Source organism: Camelus dromedarius, chromosome 29 (genome assembly GCF_036321535.1).
Source record: "Camelus dromedarius isolate mCamDro1 chromosome 29, mCamDro1.pat, whole genome shotgun sequence".
NCBI classification, from domain to species: domain Eukaryota; kingdom Metazoa; phylum Chordata; class Mammalia; order Artiodactyla; family Camelidae; genus Camelus; species Camelus dromedarius.
The window spans coordinates 17259156-17281422 of NC_087464.1; the positions used below are offsets into that span (position 1 = coordinate 17259156).

The window sequence follows — 22267 nt, forward strand, 5'->3', positions numbered from 1 at the left end:
ATAATTCTTAACAGCGAAACACTGTAAAAAGATCTGAGGCAAGCAAAACTAGGTGAGAAGACAAAAAGGAGCAATTTTTTCCAATCACTAAATAATTACAATATTCCCAGTACCATTCGGACTATGATCTATAAGTTCAAGACAGAGTAAGGTTTAAGGACAAAAATCAGGAGATCTAAATTTCAAGATCCCTGTACCACTAATATTGGGGGATATACCCGAGGATTCTGAGGGCTGCCACCAATTAATGCTGAGTGGACTCAAGGGTAAGAGGAGTAACTGTTGCAACTCTGAACTCAGGGGTGGTTCAAGAAAGTCAGTGCAGCCCGCTAGGGCCCAGCTGTACTAGAAGGGTTGCAACGGGCTGAAAGCAGGAAAACGGCTTTTGTGGGGCCGACAACAGCCTTCCCGAGCATCCCAGAAGCCGGAGTAGAAGTGAACTGCTAAACCTAGTGGCCGGAATCCACTGGAAGTCGCCGCGACTGGAGAAACCGTGAGTACGCTGCCTAATCAAATCTAAAACAATAAGCAACCCCAACTCCCACTTAGAAAGCGCCCTACGTTTTCCACTTGCTCCCCAGCGTCGTTGGAGGAAATGGAACGTGAGGACTAGGCTTCCCGCTCCGCCCCCAGAAGGCCCGGTAACAGCTAGGGGCTAAAAATAGGAGGTGGATAAAGCTATCTCTGGCCACAGACTCCACAAAGAGATGAACTAATCCAGGCGCCAGAACCGCTCCGGCCCTCGCACTGGGGCCCAAAGGTCCGCGGGGCACCGCAGTGGCAGCGTCGAAGGGACAAGGGGGAACAGTGGGCGGCCAACCTCACCTGCCGCTTGTTCATCCGCCGCACATCGTCCAAAAAATCTAGAGACAGCATGGCGGGCTCGGCGAGGAGTCACGGGCAGAAGAGACGGCGCGATGTGACCCGCCAGAGGAACGGCTGCCGCACGGGCCGAGCTCACACTGGACAGGACCCCGCGGCGCCCGCACTTCCGCTTCCGGGGCGGAACCGGCGCGGCCCCGCCCCTTCCCTGCGGAGAGCAGACAAAAGGCCTCGGGACCGTCCTAGTCCAGCCGCTTGGCCTGGCCTCGCTGTAAGAGGGCTCTTGTACCCCAAACTTTGTTTGCTGAGAACCGACCTGAGCCCACCTCCTTCGCTCAGCCCCGCGGCCCCACACGGAGGCGGCCCCTCAGGGTAAGGTAGGAGGCCGCCCTCTACCCTCCAGAAGGCGGGCCCTGGTGCACACCTGGCCAATAGGAAGCCGAGTCTCCAGGTCTGAGGGCAGAAGCGGCCCCTGAGTGGCCGGCGTGTTCAAGTCCGGCCGCGGTTCTGGGTGTGGCACTGTATGTGTCGCCCGGCCTTGCCTCCTCTGGTGGGGCGTGTCTTCTTAGCTACGGGAAATGTGGTTGAGGAGTTTCAGTAAGTGCTGTTGGGTAAGGGCGGAGGATGTGAGAGACTTTCAAAGCACTGCCTGAACCTTTCACGAGTTTAAGAAAGTCTTGGTTGGAGAGAAAACAACCCACTAGGATTAGAAAACAACCAAACCATGCAGCAGTGTGATGAGACCACCAGTGGTGCGGTTTGTCAGGTAGTCCCCTCCTTCCCGAATTTGACCTCGGTAACAGGATCTGACTGTCTCCTTGACAAAAACCTGATTTTATCTCCGGCACCACAATGTGACCCTATTATCGCTGACTTCTGTCTCTATACAGACTTACCTCCCCAAAACCCCTCATAATTTGAAAATACCGTAAGTCACAAATGCATTCAATACATTTAACCTACTGAGCATTATAGCTTGGTGTAGCCTACCTTAATTAAATGTGCTCAGTATTTGATTGTCCTTTATGATTGGATTACTGCATTCTGTTGATTCTTATTTTGTGGTTGGCTTTATCCCTTTGTTAACTAAGTTTAAAAAGCTAAAGCTCTAAACTGTTTTTAGAAACAATGAACAGTACATATATGTAAATTTTAAAAAATATGTGCAGTATATTGTGTATATGTATTTACATGCAATTTATTGTATATATGCAGTCAAATTGTAATAATTCTACCTAATAAAACTGAAAAATTAGTGAAAAAAGTGCTCAGAACACTTACAAAGCATATTTTATTTTAAAAAACAGTGCTGAATAGCTCATGTGACTTATTAACTACTATACTGAAAGTGAAAAACAATGGTTGTGTGGGTACAGAATGGTTTTAAGTATGCCGGTTATTTACCATCGTGATCATGTGACTGACTGGGAGCTGTGGCTTGCTGCACTGCCCAGCATCAGAAGAGAGTATCATACTGCATATCACTAGGTTGGGAAAAGAAGTACAGTTCCTACTGAATGAATATCAGTTTCACACCATGGTAAAAGTCCAAAAATTCTAAGTCAAACCATTTGAAGTCAGAATGTCTGCATATAAAGCCTTTGCTTTGACTGGCCAAAGCTACTAATATATACCTAGGACAAGAAAGACCAGAGCTGGTCTCTTGCTATTATTTCTATCTTTCTCAAAATATTGGTTATCTAACGTTGAGGGGAGCTGAGTGAAGGATATAGAATTGGAACTCTGTACTATCTTTGCAATTCTTTAAATTGAAAATAATTTCCAAATAAAAATTTAAATATATTTGACAGTTTTTACAATGATAAAATAGATAGTTTTTATTATAACGAGTTTGGAGAAGGATGGAACACCACTGGTGGGTATGTAAAATGGTGCAGCCACTTTGGAAAATAGAGCAGTTCCTCAAAAGGTTAAATATGTTAACTATATTTCTATAGTTACTATCTTAACGATATTAACCAGCAATTCCACTCCAAGATATATGCCTAAGAGAACTGAAAACATTTGTCCACACAGAAATTGGTACATGAATTCATGGCAGCATAATGCATAATAACCAAAAAGTGCAAATAACCCAAATATTCATCAATTGATGAAGGGTTAAACAAAGTGTGGTATATCCATACAATGGAATATTATTTGGCAACAAAAAGAAAATCTACAACACAGATGAAACTTTAAAACATTCAGTTCTTAAAACATTTCTTCTTAATGAAGACCTGTAATAATCTAAACTAATGTATTATTTTGTAATATGTGTTATTGTTTATATGTTAAATTTGAGATTTCATTGTGTTACATTTTATTTTCAACTCACAAAAATGGATCAATAACTCACATCAGTTAGTTGAAAGTTAATTAAATCAGGATGCTGAATACTTTTAAACACAGAAAAAAAGTTGTAAGTTAAACATTGCCCAGGAATCCAGTGCGTATAAATATAGGGTGATCCACAAGTGCAATGAATTATGATGAGCACCTGAAAAAGAAAAGTACTAATAAGACATACAACGAGACTCTAAGACTTATGTTTTATTAAACTGGTAGTCTGTTTGCCCCTGGTTCCCAGTACATTATATATGTTTCATTACACAGGTTATGAAACTTGATCAAATAGTGGCATAAAGACAATGAAGCTTTAGTGCCATTTTTCAAAAAAGCTCAGTGGCCAATCTGATAAAAAGAATTTTTCTAAAGGAAGGAAAAAACCTAGAGAACAGTGGTTCCTAATATAACATTGATAAAATTTCTCCCTAAAGATAAGAGACATGATCAAAACTATAAAGCTATCCTTTATCCGCTTTTATAGCCAAAGCAGTGGCAGGACACATTTTTGCCAAAAAGCTTTTAAAGTCAGTCATAGTGTTAATGATAAATATGGTCAGTAAGAAAGCTAAATAAGATACTGGCAAAATTCCTTTATCAAACTATATTGTTGGGGGGAAAAAGATACTGTTGGACACTGCATAATATGAATGGCATGCAAAGTGGACAAGCACATTGTCTGGCATTGTCTAGGGCTGCTGGAGAAAGTCATCCAACCATGCTAGGCCCTGGAAACCTATCACACCACTTCCCCCTCATCTTCATTGATCTGATGAATTAGTTATCTATTTCTGTGTAACAAATTACCCCAAAATTTTGAAACCTGAAACAACAAACATTATCTTACAGTTTCTGTGGATCAGAAACTGGGTGGTTCAGGGTCAAGTTATCTTATAAAGTTATAAGCTGTCCAGAGGGGCTACAGTCTCATCTGAAGGCTTAACTGAGGGAGGATCTGCTTTCAAGATCACTCATGTAGTTGTTGGTAGGTCTCAGTTATTCCTGGGCTATTGGGTTGAAGGCTCAATTCCTACTTGGCTGTTGCCCGTAGGTCTCCTTCAGTTTCTTGCCAAGTGGGCCTCTCTTTAGAGCAGCTTACAACATGGCAGCTAACTTCTATCAGAGTGAATGAGCAAAGAGAGAAAAGAATAAGCTCAAGACTAGGATGACCAACTCATCCTGATTGTCCCAGAACTATCCTGATTTTTGCACTGAGATTTCTGCATCCCAGAAAATCCCTCAGTTCCAGGTAAATCAGGATGATTTGTTACCCTATCAAGACAAACATGGCAGTCCTAATCTCTGAAATAACATATCATCATTTCTTTCATAGTCCATTCGTTAGAAATTAGTCCAGTGTAGACTCAAATGAGAGGAAAATTAAGTTCCACCTTTTTCAGGGAGGAATGTCAAAGGATCTGTAGACATATTTCTAAAACCACAACATTTGGTGCCCAGTTTCAAGGGAAAAGAAGTATTACAGAGAAACTCAACTTTCTACCTTATCCCCTACCCAACTTACCTGCTTCCATAAACATCCCTTCCTCCTCATTCCTTCCTGTCAGTGAAAGAGGAATCCCTCCTCCTGTCTAAAGCTAATCTTTCCACCTGCCCAAACCTTATCTCTTCCACCTCAGAACTTTTCCCCCTTCCTTCTCTCTTCTCTCCCTTAATTTCTTCCCCTCAATTTTCTCTTTTCCCAGCATATGATCATGTTCAACTATTTCTTACAAAATGTTTATGCTGAGTGCTTTATTGAGGCATAATTTACATACAGTAAAAATGCATAAATGATATGTATACAGCTGGATGAATTTCAGCAAATATGCATATCCATTGAACTTTAACATCTACATCTTTCTTCAATTCACTGAAAACTGGTTCCTGCCCCCCATCATGTGGCTGAAAGTCATAAAACAGCTGCTTGAAACCTCAAGGTCCATTAGGTCTCCTTTTCCAACATTGCTTCCTATCTCTCTGGCTTGTCAGTCTCCATCAAGGAATCTTCAGCTTATTCCTTAGATGGTGGAATCCTGCCTGCACCATCTTCTCACCCTACACTGCCTCTGGGTGATCTTATCTGTTCTCATGACTTCAGTTATCTTCTATATGCACTGAACTAACTCTCCAATATCTACAGCTCTGATCACCTCCTGGGTATCAGACCTTTATATCAACTGCCTCTAGATATCTCCACCTGGATGTCCAACAGACACCTCAAGCTTACCATGTCCAAAAGTCACCTCTCCCCATCCTCACTACTCCCCATAAAATACCTGTTCTTCCTTTTATGTTGCAAATCTCCACAGAGGCACCACTCCATCACAAAAGTAAGAAATCTGATTGTGATTCTTGATTCTTCTTTCTCCCTCACTTCCCAAATCCAATTAGTCACCAAGTCTTGTTATTCTACTTTCTTTTCTCTTTTTTTTTAATGGAGGTGCTGAGGATTGAACCCATGACCTTGTGCATGCTAAGCATGTACTCTACCACTGAGCTATACCCACCTCCCCCCATTCTACTTTCTTAATATGTCTCTTATTCATCTACTCTCTCCATTCCCACTGTCACTACCTTGGCTCATGCTACTGTCACTTATCCTGATTCTTGCAGTGAACTCCTAATCAGTCTTCCAGCCCCTGCAGTCTTCCTCCCATGTCTTGCCTCACTCCAATGTATTCTCCACACTGCAGCCAGAATACTTTAACCACACCATTAATTTGATGATGTTACTTCCTTACATAAAATCTTTCAGTAGAGGCTCCTGACTTGCAGGATAAGATCAAATTCCTTAGCGTGCTACAAAGGGCACTTTGTGATCTGGCCCCTGCCTACTTCTCTGACTAGTCTCACTCTTCTCACATTTGAGAGTGTGTAGTTCTCTGAATGCTGCATACTCTCACTTTGGTGTAAGCTGCTTCCTCTGCCTGAAAAGACCTCCACCTCACCCCAGCACTTTTTATTCCTCCTTGCCTTTCAAATTCAGCTCATTCCCACCTTCTCTGGGGAGACTTCACAGTACTTCTCGTATCTGCATATTCATCATCTAATTGTATATCTGTTTCTCTCATCAGACTCTGAGTTTTCTGGGGGCAAGGGCCTTATTACTTATCTATGTACCCCCAACATCTCACACGAAACAAACGCTCAAGAAAAGTTGTCAAATGACGGGGAAGGTATAGATCAGTGGTAGAGTGCATGCCTAGCATGCATGAGCTCCTGGGTTCAATCCGCAGTATCGCTATTAAAATAAGTAAATAAATCTAATTACCTCCTCATCTCAAAAAAAAAAAAAAAAAAGGTTGTCAAATGAATGAATGGAGGCCTTAAAGCCCAGGAGGCCCAGCCCTCCCAGAGACTGAAGGATCAAGAATGACACTCAGGATAGGATTATCCTCACTCAGATTTACGGGGATGGTGGCCCACTGTGTGTGTGTGTGTGTGTGTGTGTGTGTGTGTGTGTGTGTGTGTGTGTGTGTTTAAGGCTGAAAGTGGATTATCAAAGTAAAAAGCAGAAGATACAGAGCTTTCAGCAAGATTTGCAGCAGGAAAAAAAAAAGGCATCTTTATGAAAGGAAACAAGTTCAGGTATAACTGCTAGCCTACACATGCTACAGAAACTAGAGAAGAAAAGAATCTTTCAGGCATGGCCTAAGTCAAAGGAGACTTGTGAGGGAAGCCACAGCTGGGTCAGCTTTGCATTGTAACAGAGGAATGTCAAGCACAGATTAGAAATGGGGTTAGGTGTGGGTTGATGGCTAATACCCAGACTTCATTCCTGGGAGCTTACAGTTTTGAAGAAAAGATAGGCTGAGCAAGAAATAATGGGATGAAAAGAATCCATTAGGAAGGAATGGGACATGGAGAGATTAATATAAACTGGGCAGATCTGGAAAGGCTTAATGAGGTTTCCCTGCAGTGCTGGGGTGGAAACAGTGTCTCTCATGAAAATAATTCAGATATTTAGGACAGGTGATCCCAGACTAGATAAAGATGTAAAGCCTAAGGAATTAACTTTTCCAAATGTGGGGCTCTGACATGCTATTTTCTCCGCTCACTGGGCTGTCAATCTTCCCAACACGTAGTCTTTTGGACCCCATCAATCACAATGGCATGCCTGGTATTTTCCTTTATATATAGCCTGCTGGACTGCCTGAAGGAAGTACCTTATTAGAGAGTAACTCAGGCCAAATTGATTTGGAATCATGGATCAGCCATTCACTAGCTGCATGATCTTGGGCCAATCAATTAACTGTTTTTTATCTTCAGTTTTCTGGTGTGTAAAATGGGAATAGAAAATCATTTTCATAATTTGAAGGTTAAACAAGATAGTACATGTTAATAAAGCTGTTAGCACAATGGATGACAAATGGTAAATGGACAATAAGTGTTAATAATTATTAAAAACAAGAAGTGGGTTCAAACTGATGTACAAATGCTTAGGCCTAAGAAAGTCTGTCATTCTATAATTGCACCCTGGTTAATCACTTCTGTATAAATCAAGGATGGATACCAGCAGAAGCAAAGTCAACTTCATTTTTTAAAAACTTACTCAAAAAAACTCTGATCTCACCAGTTTCTCTTTGACCTTCCCAATGAAAGAAGTGATAAGTGGAAGGAGAAGGTCTCCCTATGATCCTGCCAGGAAAGGAAGTGGCCTGGGCATATCAGGGCAGGTCAGCACACAGGCCACATCGGAAGCCTAGCTCTTTCCTGGAGCCACATCTCAAAAGGACCTACCTGGGTTTTCCAGGAGGGCCTATCCACAAGCCTCCCCAAGGTCAGATTAGGGGCTAAAGAAATGGGAATTTCTGCCCACCAACCCAGTGACTGTGGACATCAGAGATACAGGTTTTAAAAGATACAGTAGCTTGGGTAACATGGGGTGTCAAGAAGAAGTATCATTTCCCCCAAATCAAAGGTGTCTTCTGTGCAGAGAGATTATTAGAGTCACTCAAGTCTCCCTGGAATATTTTTGGAGAGCTGTCTTTAAAAGGTCCTGGACAGCTGCAAGGGCAGCTGGAAGAAGGAAGTATTGGCCTTCAGGGTTGGTATGTGTGTATATGTGGGGGGAGGGGGAGCATCAGTTTCCTGTTTGGCCATTCTGCTTTGGCTAAAAGAAGAAAGAGGCCTTGCTGTTTGTCTTTTAGTTCTTAGGAGAGAGCCATATTGTGAATGTGGAGGTCCTGTGGGTGAAGGGCCAAGAGTGGGGGCAACCGTAACCTCTCTCCTCTAATTGGGGCTTATGCCTCCTCTGTCACTGATGAGTTGCCTTTTGAGCTTTTACATCCTATTGCTAATGACAGGGAATTGGCTTCTCTTGGTAGCTTAAGGGATCCGGTGGGAAACTGTTGAGACAATGAATCACCACTAGAAATGTGGTTTGTGTAAATCTGGATTTGAATGGAGCTTGTTAACCCATTTGAGTCTCTAACTAGTAAACCTCAACTGAACTGGTGAAGGAATATGTCTGGGGTGGAGTACTTCCTGTGCTGGGGCTGCCTATTCCAGATTTGTCAACATCCTGCCTTCCAACTCCTACTGTTAACAAGGCTGCCCAGAGGAAAATGCATGATACCAGCCTTACCTCCTCCCCTGGGGGCCCCAACCACAGTGGACTTCTTTCAGTTCCACAAAGGCTTCTGGTCCTTCCCTACCTCTGCTCTTTCTGCCTCAAGCATTTTCTAGCCTTCTCTTCACCCTTTTCTTAGCCCACACTTTAGGCAATCTTCATTCCCTCCTCCATGCCAAAGACCTCTTATCTCTCCAAGAATGGGTTAAATTATTCTCCTAGATAGCCACTCAGCCTCTCATATTTCCCCTATCACAACATTTAATTTTAATTATTTGTCTGGCGTTCCTGCTAAATTGTAGGTTTCACAAGCCAGGGAAAATGCCTGTAAAACTAGCCCTAGGCACAACTGATCCATGGTTGATGTTTAGTAACTTTTGTTATGAGAGAAAAAATGAACAAACAAGTGAACAAAAGGAATGAACATTTGGTTGCACCTGTTTCCCACTCCCTCCTTGCCTTTTTAGCTTCCCAAGGGATTCTGTGCACTGTGGGGCTAAAAAACAAAAACAAAAGCAAATACAAAAACAGACAAACAAACAAAATAGCCATCTCTTGGGGGTAGAAAGAAAATTAACTGGGAGAGTTATACTTGGAACATTTAAAATTTCAAATTTGAAACTCTCAGAATATGAGAGTTTTTACTCACTTCCTTTATAATCCAGCCCTACTCAATTCAACATGTTCTGCAAGAAAGAAAGAAAAAAGAAAAGAAAAATATATAGACAAAACACTTGAACGTCAAAATGTGAAGGATGGTTTTCTCTAAGCCTGGGCTGTCCGACACAAAAGCCCCTGGCCACATGGGCCCCTGAGCACTTGAATTAGGGCTAGTCTGAACTGAGATGCGCTGCAAGTAAAATATACGCCCCAGATCTGGAAGACTTAGTATGAAAAAGGGAAGGAAAACTATTGGTCATATTGATTACAAGTTGAAATGACAATACTTTTGATATACTGAGTTAAATAAAATACATTAAATGTAATTTCCCCTGTTTCCTTTCACTCTTTTGAATGTGGCTACTAGATTATTTAAAGTTGCATTTGTAGGCACGTAGAGGTTAATGTGCAGGCTGGATCAGGTGACTATCTCTTTTCTGCTCAGATCTCATTTTTTCAGTCTTTCCTGGTCTACTAGATGCCCTTGAACCCTGGCATGTTCTCCATGGCCTTTGGTGTGACCTCTGGGGCTGGAACTTTGGTGTGGCAACAGGGTCTGTCCCCGTGTCCTGATCTTGGGTCCTGTTTGCCCAGTTCTCTCACTAAAGCTCTCAGTTTCTGTTTCTGGTCATAGCCTGTGACCTGACTATTACACTATGCAGTTCCCTTTGGCCGTGGTTTGGTTTACTCGGTGTTTACTGCATGTGGGAGTTTGGCAAAAAGAAATGAGGTCTGTTCTTTAGGCAGGTATTTTGAAGTCATCTATCAGAAAATATCAATAGATGAGAAATGCACTACAAAATGCCTCAAGTTGCTAATTGTAATAAATACTTGGTCGATATGCAAAAACTCTTTCCCCCTCCATTCCCTCGAATTAAGAGAACATTGATTCTCCCATGAAGCAACCATTTGGGTAGAAATTTGGGTGAATGAACTGGCCATGCAAGTGTCCTGAGTCTTCAGCTGTAACTTTTTTTGTCTGTGTCCAACGAATTCTCTCCCTGCAGAAAGGTGAGTGCCGTTCTCTGCCCTGAATTTTCTTCTACGTAAAGTGAGACTTTCTCAATCATGCCAAATTAAAAAACCCATACACTTTTATTCCTCCTCCTCAGAAGTGCCAACTTTTCTGCTTGTGGGAGGGGTAGGGGTAGGCAAGCTCTGATGCTTTACAGCCATAGGACCTGGATTCAAATCCTGACTCTGCCACATAATAGCAGTGTGACTTGGGGCAAGAGACTTCACTTCTCTGAGCCTGTTTCCTCCTCTATAAATTGGGGAAAACCTAGTCTTATGGAAAACACCTGGCTCAGAGGAGCTGCTTATTAACCACATTATGCTTGCATCCTGCCCCTCCTGACTTTAGGGGCCTCTGTTCCTGCCAGCATGTACAAGTGCTGCCTTTACCTTATTTAAAAAAAAATTTACATATGTAGCTTTCCTGACCTTTAGAAAGAAAAATACACCTCACTGACTTAGTTACTCTCTTTGGTTAAGGTCTTACTTTGCCCTTTCACTTCGCAGTCAGTGTTCTTGGTGTGCATGTGGTTTACTGTTTGCCATTCTTTCTCTCCTTCCTCCTCTGCCATATGTCATCTGCTCTGACACTATAGTGACTCTCAAGACACGACTTCAGAAATGACCAATCAGTTGGCAAGTCCAGCAGCCCCTATCCGTCTGCATCCTCCACAACTTCACTACCATGACATTTGGCTCTCAGCACCACTTCTTTTGATGCTTTCCTCCTCTTATAGCTCCCGGGACCACCAGAAGTTACCCAACCAGACAGTATCTTTACAAATTTCCTGGCTCCTGACAGTCTTGTCTCCTTCCTCTAGTCACTGATCATCCCACTTTAAATGGTATGTCACAATTTTTCCTCTCTCCACAGACCTCCCACCAGCCGCCACTCCTCACCCCTCCCCCGTTGGTGACATTCCTTCTCACTTGCCTGGGGTTACTTCAGAGCCAGCACCTGCAGCCACACTGGCACCACCCCTCCAGCTCACAAGCGGAAGTGGCTTCCTAGCTGTCACCAGGCCTTCTACCTTTGCCAGAGAGCCCTTGCCATCCTGCCATCTGGGTACCCTTAGAGGGAAAGAACAGATCAGCAGTGATGTTCTGCAGCCTCTCCCCCTCTGCTACATTCTCCCTGTCAGCATTGAGGATTTCTTTCAGATTAAAAAAAAAAAAAATTCTTCCTTGCCTTTACTTCCCCCTCTAGTCTTCTTTCTCCTCTTCTGTTTTAGCCAAAGTTCTTGAAATCAAACCCGTGCTCTCTGCTTCCTCCTCTTGCTCTCCACTCTGGTTTCTGCCTTACAGCTCTGCTGAGGGCTCTCTGCATGCCAAGAATTCTAACTGTTTTATGGAGATGTAGGATTCCCTTAATCACGAGGGTGGTGATATTACTGTCTCTGTCAAACATCTGTGGAGTGCAGATGGATTCAGTAAATTAGCCAAGATTCCAAACACCTGGCAGGAGTTTGAAACCAGACAGTTGGGTTCAGAGTCTGTGCTCTTGGCCACCATGCCATACAGTACCCCACGCCTCAAACTGGACAGTGTCTGTTCTCAGCGCTCAGCACAGTGCCTTGCATGTAGCAGGAGATGGATAAACATGTTTAAATGAATGAACACACCCTGCCTCTGTGGTTTAGATTCTTATTCTCTCACTCTTAGAATAATCAACACAAATCAAAGGGTTCCTTAAAAGTGCATGGGCTTGAGTTTATGTCTATTTTTGTGAAATAAACAGTTTTCATGGGAGTCTGGTGCCCCCCTAAATTAATTACTTCTTGATTCATTCATTTTTCTGTCTTCAGTTTCATTTTCCCCAAACTCCTCCCCCTTACATCCTGTACATTGCCATTAGATGATTGGATTGTCAGTTTTTTGTTCTAATTCTGTCACTGGTAAAAACATAAGAACAAATAGCCTCCCTCCACCTGAAAAGTCTTGAATGCTTTCCTGGCTGGCTGCCTCCAAGATAAAAATTAAACACTGTGGCCCAACGGCCAAGGCTTTTGGTAATCTAGCCCCAGCACATTTCACCAGTGCTATCTCCCACTTTTCTTTCACTTGAGTCCTCTGTTCCCAAGTGAAGTCTTCTGGTAACTTCAAAATTTCTGTTGTAGCCCAGCTTTCAGCGGTTCACTCAACAATAATGTACTCCATTTGTGGTCTAAGCCAGGCACTCTGCCTGGGCCTGGGAACACAAAGATGAATACGATAGTCCTTACCCTTGAGATATTATCAATCTAATCTGAGAGATAGTTGTGACAATAAAATCCCCAAAATATGGGGTGGCGAATTATTCATGGAAATTATTCCTGCTTGGAGGTGGGGTAAAGCCACTAGTAATGAAAACTAAGTTAAACATATTTGTATTTTTTACATGTTTCTTTTACAACAAGCATGCATTAATTTGAAGGGATTTTTTTTAATTTTGGATTTTATTTTTGGTTTTGGGGGGTGAGATGAAGGTAATCAGGTTTGTTTGTTTGCTTGTTTGTTTGTTTACTTGTTTATTTGATATTACTTTTCAACAGAGGTACTGGGATTGAACCCAGGACTTCATGTATGCTAAGCACACACTCTACCACTGAGCTATAATCCTCCCCTCAAGCATGCATTAATTTTGTAAATAGGAAAATAATGTCATATTCAGTGAAGATTATGGTTAACTTTATTTTGAGCACCTGAGTTCTAAAGGAGAATCACCATATGTGTCAAAAAATTGGTAAAATTAATGAGGAAAGGACAGTCATCTAAAGGGAGAATGGGAAAAAGCTTTGAAGAGATATTTCCCAGAAGGTGAAATATTTATGGTCAATAAATAAATGAATATATGTTCAGCTCCATTACTCATCAAGAAGTACAAACTAGGAGAGGGTACAGCTCAAGTGGTAGGACCCATGAGGTCCTAGGTTCAATCTTAGTAGCACTTTTGTAACAGCAAAAACCTACAACAATCCAAGTGCTCATTATCAGGAAATTGGTTGCATTAGTTTGAGGTCCCCTAAAGCAGAGACAAGGACTTGGGTGCAGGTTGTTTATTGGGGAAGTGATTTCAGGCAGCAAGAGTGAAGGAAAGAGGGACAGTGAGGCAAAGTAGCAGGAAAAGCCAATGTAAGGAGTGTGATTCCAGGGAGACATCTGAGAAATATACAAGATGCCTCCTAGAATCGTCCATCTGAAGAAAGAGAGACAGGACATTTATCTCTTGGCTCACATCCCCCACTGCTTGAGGGTTAACTCTCTTTACTTTCAGTCTGTGCCTGGGAGAGGGCTGTAAAGGCTCTGCAGCATTCAAGAAGGTCCTAGGGGGAGGGCTTAGCTCTAGAGGTAGAGAGCAAGCCTAGCGAGCACGAGGTCCTGGGTTCAAAATAAATTAATTAAATAAACCTAACTACCCCCCCAAAAAAGAAGGGGCCTAAAGCAGAATTGGAGAGGCCCAAGGCCTCTGGCAGTGGACATTGTTAGTAAATGGGAGGTCCCACAAAACTGGCCACCACACATTTGGCTGAAATCAGATGTGGGCCAAAGGGAAGAACACAGTGTACCAACAGCCTCTGCTGCTGCCAGGGATAAAGTAACATTAGCATATTCACATACTTAAATAGTCTATAGCAGCCACAATAAATAAACTCAACTACATGCAACAAGCCTGAGATGAGTCTTAGTAACATAACATGAAAAGTGAAAAAGAAGTCCCAGGATATTATGTAGGGAATAGTACCATTTTAATTAAAAAAACAACTATTAACAATATATATATACCCCCCACAACAATAAAAAATTAAAAAGTAAAATAAATTTTAAAAGTATGTTTTAGAAATATGTATGCATATTCTTACGCACACATAAATATATACTTATATAGACACATACAAATATTTGAAAATTTTTAAAAAGTTTAGTGTACTTGATTTCTAAGAAAAGAAAAACTGCAAAGAACATATAAAGAAAAAATATAAAGAAATCTTGAAAATTAATGAGAAAAGGATAAATAACCAATAGAAAAGTAGGCAAAAAGATACAAAAAGATATTTCGCAAGAGAAAATACATATAGCTTATAACATATATAAACACATTCAACTGCAACTTTCTTAAAATGCAAGACTTTTTAACTTTAAATGTTTATAAAGATAGGACAATTAAAATTTTTTTAAATAAAATATTTTTAGGTAAAATATTTTTAAGAGCAAGAAAATGATAAACAGATTAAGTAATGAGATGGTGATCATTTTGTAATGTGTAGAAATATTGAATCACTATGTTGTATGCCAGGAACTAATGTAGTGTTACAGGTCAATTATGTTAAAAACAACAACAACAACAACAAACCCCAAAGAAACAAGCAGACAAACTCACAGAAAAAGAGATCAGATGTATGGTTGCCAGAGGCATGTAGGTGGGTGGGAGAGTGGGGTGAGGGGGTCTGGGAACTGGATGAAGGTAGTCAAAAGGTACAATCTTCCAGTTATAAGATATAAGTACTAGGAATGCAATATACAACATGAGTAATATAATGAACACTGGTGTATGTTAAGAAAGTTGCTAACAGAGTAAATCCTAAGAGCTCTTATCACAAGGAAAACATTTTTTTCTTTTTCTTTTTCTTTTATTTTGAATCTACATGAGACGATGAATGTTCACTAAACTTATTGTGGTAATCATTTCATGATGTAATTCAAATCATTATGCTATACACTGTAAACTTACACAGTACTGTGTATCAATTATATCTCAACAAAACTGGAAGAAAAAAAGATTAAACACTGGGGGGGGGGAATATATGTAAGCTGTCAATTCTAGTTTTTAGGGTGGATAAGTAACAAAAGAGGATCACACATGAACCAATATATAGAGTCCCTGACCCATGGGTCATGTTTAACCCAATCCTGTACACCTGAGCTCTAGGACATAGGATTATATGGTATGGTAAATACACTGAGAGGTATCTATAACATATACTGATAACACAAAGGCAGGGACTGGAAGATACTCCCTCACACCAGGGGAGATCTGGAAAGTTTGACCAAAGAGGTGACAGTTAATGGATTTAAAAGAATAAGGAGAGGATTGCCAAATTTGGGAGGAAGCGGGGAGGTTTTGGAGAGCATTCCAAATGGAAGGAGCAGCACAAAGGGACAGGAAGGAGAGAAAGGGCAACATGCCCAATAGACTAGAGATAATTAGTGTTGGTAGAAAAGGAGAATGAGAGAGGTACATGCAAGTGAGGGATCCAGAAGATAAGGTCCATGATGATGAGGTTAGGCACGATTCCACATGATAAGCAAATCAGAACATCGCGGGGTACTTTTCAAAGCAGGGTACTAGCAAGATTCATTTCAGAAAGATTCTCACAGCAGGTTGGAGTGTGTTGGAGGCAGGAAGATCAATTAGGATAGTCTGGTCTTAGTCCAGGTGAGAGATACAAAAGTCCAGATTTACTCAGGAGCTCTGGTGTGTGTGGGCATGTATGGCCTAAATCAAGAGTTTTCTACAAGGCAGGATGGGCAGAAATTTATTTCCCTGATCTCCTGTGCTTTTGTTCTAGCACTTTACTTGTCTGTTGTTCAACTCCTCCCACCAAGATGTAAACTCCAAGTGAGCAAGGATGTTACCTGTGTTCCCTCCTCAATCCCCAGGGCCTAACAGTTTCTGGCACATAATAAGTACTAAACAATTATTTGTTGAAGGCATGAAATTTAGTTGGGAAAGAGAAATACAGGGTAATAGATAATAGGGAAAGAATTTCTCATACTCTAGTCTAATTTAGCTCTGTATCTCCTACTAATCTCTTCCAGAGCTCAGAATTTGACCAAATGATAAATTGTTCCCATGCTGGGCTCTCATCCTTGTCTCAGCCTGAGTTAACAATCTTTCCTGCCATCTCTACCTAGCCTACCCATTCTCCAACTATCTCCACTTTTTATCTAGAAAGACTGCTTTTCCAGGTTCCCTTGGCCTTTGGCCATATGCTTAGACAGTTCTCACACTGTTATATGATTACATACCTGCTGGGTATTCTGCCTTCAGATCCACTCTCTATCCTTCTCCAGAGGCTAACCTTGAAGGAGAGTGTCATCTGGACTCCCTTGCCCTTAGGCTTCCTCTTGGGTTCAGCCAGTAGGAGGTACTGCAGGAGATTAGAAAAAGAGAGACAGAAAGAGTGAGCTATATTCCTCTAAGTTCCCGCTGGCCCTCCCTCTCCTTCAGCTGTTGGCTGTCAACTGAGCACTGGTTCCATCTCTTTGCCCCTTCAGGCCCGTGGTTGATAATGGCTTCTGAGCAGGTAATAGCCCTGGGGTGCTTTATTATCCTTTGTTGGTTTCCCTCATCTTTGTCCTCTGTCCCTTCATTAACTTTCTTTCTTCAGTTACATATTTGAGGGGCCCATCTGTTTCCTGCTGATTTTGGCTGATACAAAAGCAAAAATAGAGAATTGTTTCTTTTTTAAAAAAATGGATATGATTCACAAGGTTCACCCTTTTAAAGTATATAATTCAGTGGTTCTTAGTATAATTGAGCAAACTGTATCTTTTTTCATTTAATATGTAATCAAATGTTTTCTCTTACCCCATCGTGTGTGTACTCAATAGTAATTTATACAGTGTTGCATACCATAAGTTACTTAATCATTCATATGTCTCAAACTTTCAAAAATAAGGTTATAGTAAATACTGTGCATGTGGCCATTCTCTTTTGGGGAGGATTAATTCTTGAGGAAAAATTTCTAGGAGTGGTATTGATGAGTCAAAAAAGCATCACATCTCTATTAAGGCTTTTCAGAAGTATTGTCAAATTGCTTTTGAAGAGGATTATACCAATTCCCTCTCCCACAGCTTTCTCTGAATGTACCATCTCATCAATGCATCATCTTATTAGCATTGGAAAGTACTTAAGATATATGCATATATATAAAGCTAATGTAGTGTAGGTGGTGTTACCATTTGGACTTCTGTGATAACCATACCAATCCCAAGCCATTTAAAGCTATATTTTGGCTAAATGGGAATAAGGGACAGTGCTTTTGAGGGGATGGAGTGGAGAGAAGGTAAAGGGATTTGCTCCTGAACATTCGTTCTCCACTCTGCCTCTTCATCTTGTTTACATACTAGTTTCTTCCTCATCAGTGAGCTGTGCTTCCTCAGGATCTAGCATAGTGCCTGGCACTGTCCTGAATAGCAATAAACATTTATAAAATGGATAAATGATGGAAGAAGAATGTTTAGCTATATGCACCCAGAGTTGGTTATATTTGTTTATGAGCATTAACTGGCCTTCTTTTAATGGACTCTCTGTAATCAACCCTTTCCCTTCCCTCCAAATAAACATACTGACTACTGCCCATGCCTGCTGAATGTTTTGGACTAGTTAGTCCATCTCTGGAATACCTACACACTTCTTCCTACTAGCTGAATTAGATGTCTAAAAAGAGTCTGTTGTGTTTGGTCCCAAAACTGCTTATGACAGCTGTTTGCCAGAGTATAATTAATTTAATTAAAATCACATAAACTGATGAGACATAAACATGAAAAAGAGCTGTTTCTATGAAATATCAGTTGAATGCTTTGGAAATATAAATTAAAGACTAGTTGAAAATTACTGTCAAACTAGATCTGGGTGAGAAAATTACAGAGGATTTTTTCTTTTTTAAAGGGGCCTCTGGTAATATTGCTTTGCAAGAAGTTTTAAGTCCTCAGTTAACTTTAAAGAAATAAATTGGAAAGCACAGAAAATATATCATGGATATGAATTATGTAGGAAAGACAACTCAAGAACTCTAATCACCACTTTTGCTCAAAGAAAAGGTTTGGCCTCACATCAAAAGATTGGCAAGTGGGTGTTCCTTAAAGGTGTGAAGTAAAAATAAAATGTTAAGGTGTATATTTACCACTTTTTATAATTCACTGCTGTAATATACTTTTCTAATTAACTGACCAACTACTGGGCCAGATCCAATTTGTTTGTGTAAGGATAAATCCTTATTCCCTAATCTTTTTCCCCCATAGGAGGGCAGGTAGGAAAGAATTTGTCCTGGTTCTTCCAGGAGGAGTGACTTACCTAATGGGTGATTTTGGGTCTGCCTGCTCTTAGAGAGAGTGCAGTCTTCTTTAATCAGACATGGTTCAAGTTGCTAGGTCTCTACAAAATGAAGGCTGGAGTTTTGGGGGAGATTATTTTAATTCAAAGAATGGTCAAAAGCCTATTGGTCGTCATCCAAGACATTCCTCAGCTCAGCTTTATTGGTAATAAAGTTGATATTTTCATTTTTTCACTAGTTCAAATTTCTAGGACAGGGGTAGCACTTACTGTCCCTGGAATACTCCAACCGTGTTGGATATGATGGCTTCTATTTTCCCCAATCAAGATACATTAGTTTCCCTTTCATTTTAGTCCGTGATTCTGTTCATTCAAATGAAACATTGTCTCTGATAGTCTGGTAGTAGTCTAGCTTTGTTTGAGGTTCGGCCTGTGTCTCAAGCTAGACAAAGGAGAAAACATTTATAGCTCTTGAGAAATGTTGATATCAGGAAATATTTACGGAGAAGGGAAGAGAAATCCAAACATGGCTTCTGCCAATCCTCCTATCCCCTCCCCCACCACATCCTGAAAGAGTCTTGTCTGTCCTGCTGATTTCTGGGGCATGTAAACATGGCAAATTTAAGGTCATTGTCTGAATGGCTGTTTGAGAAATGCAAATGTAGCAGGGAATAATAGTCTAGTCTTTTTTCCATGTTTCTTAAGGCATTTTGTAGCCCTATAATAGATTACAAGATCAATGTAGTAGGCCCAGTATTTAAAAAGAAATAAAAAATAATAAAGTTGAAAATATCAGCATGCATTGCATGAAATAATGGTAATATTTAATGAAACTTTTTGTTTCAGAGGTGTGTGTGTCTGTGTACACATGTGTGTATATTCTGGGTTGAGATGTGGAATATATTTCTTACGGAGTATCATGGTCAGAAAAGAGTGCAAAGAATATTATTCAGTCATGAAAAAGAAGGAAATCATGCCACTTTTGACAACATGGATAGATCTTGAGGACATTATGCTAAGTGAAATAAATCAGATAGAGAAAGACAAATACTGTATGATTTCACTTACTCATGAAATCTAAAAAAAGCCAACCTCATGAAAAGCTGTAAAAAAAAAAAAAGAGTTTTTGCAAAGCATTGATTTAAAGTGCACATTTCTCCTTTCTTTCATTTTCTCTCTTTACTAATTTGCTCTGTAAAATTGCCTTGTGAATAAAAATTGTAGTAAAGAGTAACCAGAGAAGCAAGGACCACTTCTCATTCTATAAACAACTGGAATGAAAAAACTGCTGCCCCTACCTCTTCACTCTGAGTCAATCAAATATCCAAATATCATCAGGACAGGGTTAAGATCTAGAACCTCATAAAGGAACATTTACTTTAAAATTTATCACCTGTACAGTTCAAGCCCCAGAGTCTCCCAACCTACAAATTACAAAGTGTTAAACTTGGCATTCAAGGCCGTAGCCTGCCTTACCTTTCCAGACTGATTCACCTATACTTCTCCCACATGAATCCTTTGCTCCAAGCTGACCTCTTGGTGTTTGCTGAACTTATTCCATGTCTTTGATTAGTGATACTGTTCCTTCTGCACAGGGCAGCCTCCTCAACTAGTCCATCTCTGCTTGCTAAAGTCCCATCTTTTTGGGGGGAGAGGGTAATTAGGTTATTTATGTATTTAATTTTAATGGAGGTACTGGGGATTGAACTCAGTACCTCATGCATGCTAGGCACACATTCTACCACTGAGCTATACCCTCCCCCTATCCATCTTTCAAAGATCCATTTCCAATTTCCTTTCCTGATTCTTAATATCTTTATTTTGAACTCCATAAATACCTTAAAAAAAACCTCTTAAAAATTCTTTTAAAATGTATTTAAAAATATCATTTTTCCTGATTTCAAGGTACACGTTAATGTACTACCATAAAAATAAGAAAATATAAAAGTCACAGAAGAAAATGAAAGTCCCGTTTTAAAATCTATGTGTGATACACATTTATGTATGTTTATATATTGCAAGCTGGTATCATATCATCTTATGATGTGCTTTCTAATTACAAGTATTTCCTATGTCATTAATCTTTTTCTTCAGCATGATTTTTAATGGTTACAAATGAACTATAATTTAACAATCATATAACACTGGGCATTTTGCTTGTTTTCACATATGGTGCCATATTTTGGGGGAATATAAATGGAGTGGTACCCAGGTTATAGTGATAAATTTCCTCAAAGAGCACAATGGAGTTTTGTTTTGTTTTGTTTTTGGAAATAGAAAATTGGGGCCAGTGATAATTTGGATGAATGTAAGTTCCTTCATGAATCTTTTTGAAATATTGGCAGATACGCTGAGTTTCCCTCTCTAAGTGAAATAGGGGTTTGAGCCAATTGCACTTAAGTTTTAAAGGGCAGTGAGCCCAGCAGGACTATGGTTGACTGATCAGTTGATCATGGAAACATGCAAGGCTGAGTATACATGCCTCCCTACCTCAAAATATTTACAGTAATGTCATGCATACCTCCCCACCTCAAAATATTTCTGTCTTTACGTATCCTTTAAATCTAGAAAGAGGTGTGCCTCTTCTCTGATTTCTTCCTCCCCCTCCCCAAGCCGTATCTCCTTTTCCTCTTCTGAGATCATGCACTATTAGTTATCCTATTTCTTATCTTTTATGCTCCCCCCTCTTAGCTCCTTTGCTCCTCCTCAAATTGAAAAAAGAAAAAACACCTCTCCCCTTTACTCTTACTACCGCCGGAGCTATAGGCCTACTTTTCTCTCCCTCTCCTTGCCAAACTTCTGGAAAGAATCATCACCTTTTACCGCCTTCATTTCTTCACCACATACTCCCCACTCAAGTGCTCAACTCAGCTTAGAGCCTGGCCACAGCAGGCCCTGGCTGAAAGTTAGTTCCTCCCCTTTTGCAAATTGGCGTCTCTTTCCTGGTTCTTCAAAAGGCATTTCTCCATGGTTGGCAGTGGGCGCTCACCAGGGCCTCATCCCGTGCTGTCACACTCTCACCTAGCTGCTACCTTCACACCGCCGTTTCCAGGTACGCTGGTTCTCGGAAGGTCCTGCCGGTCACCTTCCTGGCCATTTGCCCGCCTCTCTGAGTTCTCACCTGGCACAGTCATAGCTTCCCTAGGCACTCAGGGTCTCGCAGTCTAGCCCTGGGAGGCACCCATTGTCAGGCTTCCAACTCTGTTCACCGCGAGTGTCACGGTGACCCCAGAGGCAACATGTCACAGTGCCCCGCACCTCCAGGCTTGTGTGCAAGTCCCTCGATCCAGCAATGTCCAAACATTTGGGGCGCACCTACTAAGTGCTAGGCTCCAGCCACCTCACTTCCTTTCGTTTGGCAGCCTACTAGGCCCCACTACGTGCCAGATTTGAGGGAAGAGGACGCCGTCCCGGCTCCAGAGGCGCTCGCCGTCCCCTGGGGCGAGACAGCCGCGTAGGCAGATCGTGGCCCTCTAGTGGGAGACCTCGGCCCGGACCTAAGGCCCCTGCCCGGGAGGCGCGTCAGAGGACGAGAGGCCCAGGTCGCAGGGAGCGGGCGCCGGGCCGGAACCGCGCCGAGTGCTCCGCGGGGCAGGCGGGGCCGGCGGGGCAGGCGAGGCCAGGGGCCGGGCCCGGGTCCGCGAGGTCTAGGGTCCAGCCCTGCCCGGCGCCGCCCGCGCCCTGCCCGCCACCGCCGTCGGGTCGGTGCCGCGCGGTCCGGTTGGGGCAGGAGGCGAGAAGCGAGAGGCCGGGCCCAGGCCGGGGCAGCCCCTCCGCCGCACCGCCCTGGGCGGGTGCCCAGGTCCGAGTCGCCTTCC

General features: G+C 41.7%; 1 protein-coding gene and 1 long non-coding RNA gene across 4 annotated transcripts in view; both read right to left on the reverse strand.

Moving 5' to 3' along the window:
- Positions 1–1359, reverse strand: part of SEC11A (SEC11 homolog A, signal peptidase complex subunit) — a 31055-nt gene extending 29696 nt beyond the window's left edge. Inside the window, exons 1-2 of one of the 3 annotated variants that reach the window (XM_031440623.2) lie at positions 1247–1359; positions 826–1030 (exon numbers count right to left, since the gene is read on the reverse strand). In XM_031440623.2, coding sequence (XP_031296483.1) covers positions 826–876 — 51 coding nt within the window. In that variant the 5' untranslated portion in view covers positions 877–1030; positions 1247–1359. Of the gene's footprint in view, positions 1–825; positions 1224–1246 lie in introns of those variants that run through there. The other 2 variants (XM_031440622.2, XM_031440621.1) reach the window with 2 other exon arrangements.
- A 626-nt stretch (positions 1360–1985) lies between these two features.
- On the reverse strand, positions 1986–22239 carry LOC105094709 (uncharacterized). Its single transcript, XR_837690.3, has 3 exons — positions 21266–22239; positions 16421–16542; positions 1986–3322 (listed from the first exon to the last, which is right to left on the reverse strand). It is a non-coding gene; the product is annotated as an uncharacterized LOC105094709 (long non-coding RNA).
- Positions 22240–22267: the final 28 nt, after the last annotated feature.